General features: G+C 35.2%; 1 protein-coding gene across 2 annotated transcripts in view; it reads left to right on the forward strand.

The window, feature by feature from the left end:
• Positions 1-374: 374 nt before the first annotated feature.
• LOC111388286 overlaps positions 375-3,534 on the forward strand; it is an 11,872-nt gene continuing 8,712 nt past the window's right edge. For both annotated transcript variants that reach the window (XM_023012970.1, XM_023012971.1), the window contains exon 1: positions 375-742. In XM_023012970.1, coding sequence (XP_022868738.1) covers positions 557-742 — 186 coding nt within the window. In that variant the 5' untranslated portion in view covers positions 375-556. The remainder of the gene's footprint in view (positions 743-3,534) is intronic.

Here is a 3,534-nt window from a genome sequence, read left to right on the forward strand (position 1 = left end):
CAACTCGACCCTTTTGACATCCCTAACTGCATAAGAAAGTAAAAACTCGATAATTGATATAATAAAAGAGAGTTAATAGAGTTGGAGTAAATTGAGTAATTGATATAAAAAAAATAAAGAGAGATTAAGGAGTATTTATAGTAAAGGGGGGAAATAAAAAAAAATAAATTTAGTGACCGTTTGGTCACTGAAAAAGTGATTAAAACAATCACTTTTTATAAAAGGTGACCATTTTGGTCACTTTAATTATGGGCTCATGACGATCCACGAGCCCACGAGATGCTCGCCTTTTAAGCTTCAGCTCGAGCTCGGCTCAGGCTCGTGATTTTACCGTCCACGAGCCCCATTTTCACAGCTACCTGGACATTTGCGCGTTTCAACCCATTTGGAACCAAATGGGGGCAGTTCTGGAATTCAGGTCAGTCCTCTCCAAATTCCTAAGTCCGCTTTCTTCAACTGTAAACTTCAATCCACACAAGGAGAAACAGAGAAGACGACTCAATATTAGGGATCTATTTTCGTTTTCCTTTTGATTTTTATTTCGATTTCTTATAGGATGATACGGATTATGAGCTACTATTTAATAGCACTTTTGTTGAGTTTGATAGTAGAAGTATCAGAATCGGCGGCACAGGCATATAGGAGAGACCCAGGGCACCCGCAGTGGCACCACGGAGCCTTTCAAGATGTCAAAGACTCCGTCCGTTCCGAAGTGCGTCAAATGCTTCATTCCCGCGCGGAGGTACATGAAACGGATATTTTTAAGTGTCATTCAAGTCCCGAAATTTCTGTTTGTTTTGGTTTACATTTCTAAGCTGAAATGGCTAGTTTTTCAGATTGTTCATGCTTTTTTCCTTTTCCCACTTTCGAATTGCCGAATTTTGGTTTGATGCATTCGCTCCTAGATCAGATGCTACCATGACTGCGAAATTTGCTCCCCTTCAAGCCAAACTACACATATTGGATTTTCCTAAATTCATTTTTAGCTCATTTTATCATGAATATTGTTTAAAAAAAATTGTAGAATTTGGATCATTCTTTTGCACAGTATAAAAAACTGTGTGCTGAAAACTTTCTAACAAGTTCACCAGAATCAGTCGTCCCCTAAGCTATATTCAAACATTCTGGGAGATTTTATGGAATCCAAATAAAGCACATCGGGAGTTCTTCCCTTTTCTCTTATCAACACCATTACCCTATTAAATATTTCACTTAATCTTTAAGAACCCAAAAGATGAATTTTCTAAGTTTATTGTCTTCAGGAGAATTGAATAGTAAGATATTTGTCGCGAAAGCTCACTCCAAAGATCATCAAATTGGTATTTTTCGGGCTCAATCTAACGTTACCTTTCTTTATCAAATAACCAATCCAACCGGCTCCAATCTACAATAAATATATTTACCTCGATTGCTTCTCAATCTCACTTACAAATGACAAGATAACGGTGATGATTTGCAACCACAAAGGCAAAAGTAAAAGCAATGGAAGAAGACACGAGATGAAGGCTAAAACACAAAGTTAGTTCGCCGGTTTTTGATACTATAAAGGCAGCCGGGTTTTCTCTTCTATGGTAGCCGTTTTTCATCCTCTCATACATGCAAATCATACAACCAAACATATAGTGTTAAAACCATATAAATAGGGTTAGGTTAGGCTTTTAATTGGACCAATAATAAAGCTAAATGTGCTAAGATTCAAAATCATCCACAAGGTAATATAAAGGGGTCGGATAGCGCATTTGGACTTGATTATTGATAATTATTTCATTTATCAGTTTAGGCCTATGAAATATATATTTCCACGTTAACATCATAGTCCGAAATTTATTAGATAACAAAATCCAACAAATTTCTACCTTGATGCCCAATCAAGGCAGTCCAATAAAATTGGTATCACAGACATTACCTTTTGTTTTCAACTTGAAACACATATCATACCTGGTTCATGTACTCACCGGGGCTATGGTCAAGAACACCCAAAGTAGAAGTAGATATTCACAGTAATCAGTCAAGAACAAGTAAACATGCAATGGCGATATAATATAAGATAATAAATATAGATCTTTTCAAACAACACGTTTACATAGAACAACAAATTAACACCAAGTAATCCAACACACGACCAAACACCTATGCAACAAATGCATAAATAACCCCGTGAAAAGATTTCACCACTCTTGTCTTATCTCATTCCGTGTTGTTAACACGTCGAGAATATATATCTCCTCTCATCGCCCACCATACTTACTAGACTGATCATTCAACTTATGTCTAACTTGTAAGTTACAATAGATCCTAAGTCCATGGGATAATCCTTTATCACCACATCACTTCTTCTAACCTACGTGGATAATGGGTCTCTACCTAACAAAAGTAATAGAAGTGCTCTTCTTACACTCCATCTAATTAGGGTCTCTTCACAAATAAAAGATTCTAAACATTTAATCACCTCTCCACTCGTGATCTAAATCTCACACTCCACATCCCCGATACAAACCACCAATGTACTCCTAGGCATCTATACTCCATGTCACAAATAGACAAATAACTTACTACCAATGCATCTGAACCCACTATCCATAGAAACAGTTACAACAAGTAATAAGATCACTCCAATTTATGCCAATGCACATATCAAACACATTGAAATGCAACATACAATCATGCAACAGAATTAAGCAATCACACATGTAGAAAGGATTACACACAGATGTACATGCAGCAACTAGGTTTACTCTAAATAAATCCCACTAGGGTCATTACTCGATTCTATTGCCAAATTTGCCTCACCTCTCATCTTACCCTTCTATTTATCCTTCTTGGGACAGTCCCTAATAAAATGTCCAAACTTATCATAGCTGTAATACTGTAACCACTAGACTTGTTCTGTCCTTTTCCATTCTTTTTACTACCCTCATCACTTGAGTCACTACTGGAATAACTACTGTCTTAGGTCTACCCAAATTCATTTACTTAAACTTCATTCTACTACTCATCATATGTAACTCACCACTCCTCTTATCGTCTTCTTCAGCCTTAATCTCTATCTCCTTATTCTTAAGAGAATCTATGACAATCTTAGGTATTAAAGTGTCCCTACCATACTTAATTGCGTTCTTAACCTCTATATATGAATCAAGCATTGAATTAAGCAAAATGATGGCCTTATATGTTTCAGACATCTTTTTATTACAAGTAACAATATATTGAACAAGTTTGTTAAAAAGTTCAAATTGTCATCAAGATCTTTTGAAGAATCCATTTTAAAAATGAAAAATCGTTTAAGCAAGTACAACTTATTAGGAGTAGACTTAAGCAAATATAAGTCTTTCAACTTTTGCCAAAGCTCTTTTGTAGAATCAAGTTTTCTAACCTTTCTTAAAACAGTGTCAGATAGATGTAAAATAATTGAAGTGTAAACAGGTTCATCTTATTCCTTTTTCTTTCTTTCTTTTTTTTTTTTTTTGAATTTTTTTTTATTTTTTCGAAATCCATTTTTCTATTTTTTTTTCAATTTTTTTGAAAGTTTCCCAA

Source organism: Olea europaea, unplaced genomic scaffold (assembly GCF_002742605.1).
Source record: "Olea europaea var. sylvestris unplaced genomic scaffold, O_europaea_v1 scaffold481, whole genome shotgun sequence".
Lineage (NCBI taxonomy): Eukaryota > Viridiplantae > Streptophyta > Magnoliopsida > Lamiales > Oleaceae > Olea > Olea europaea.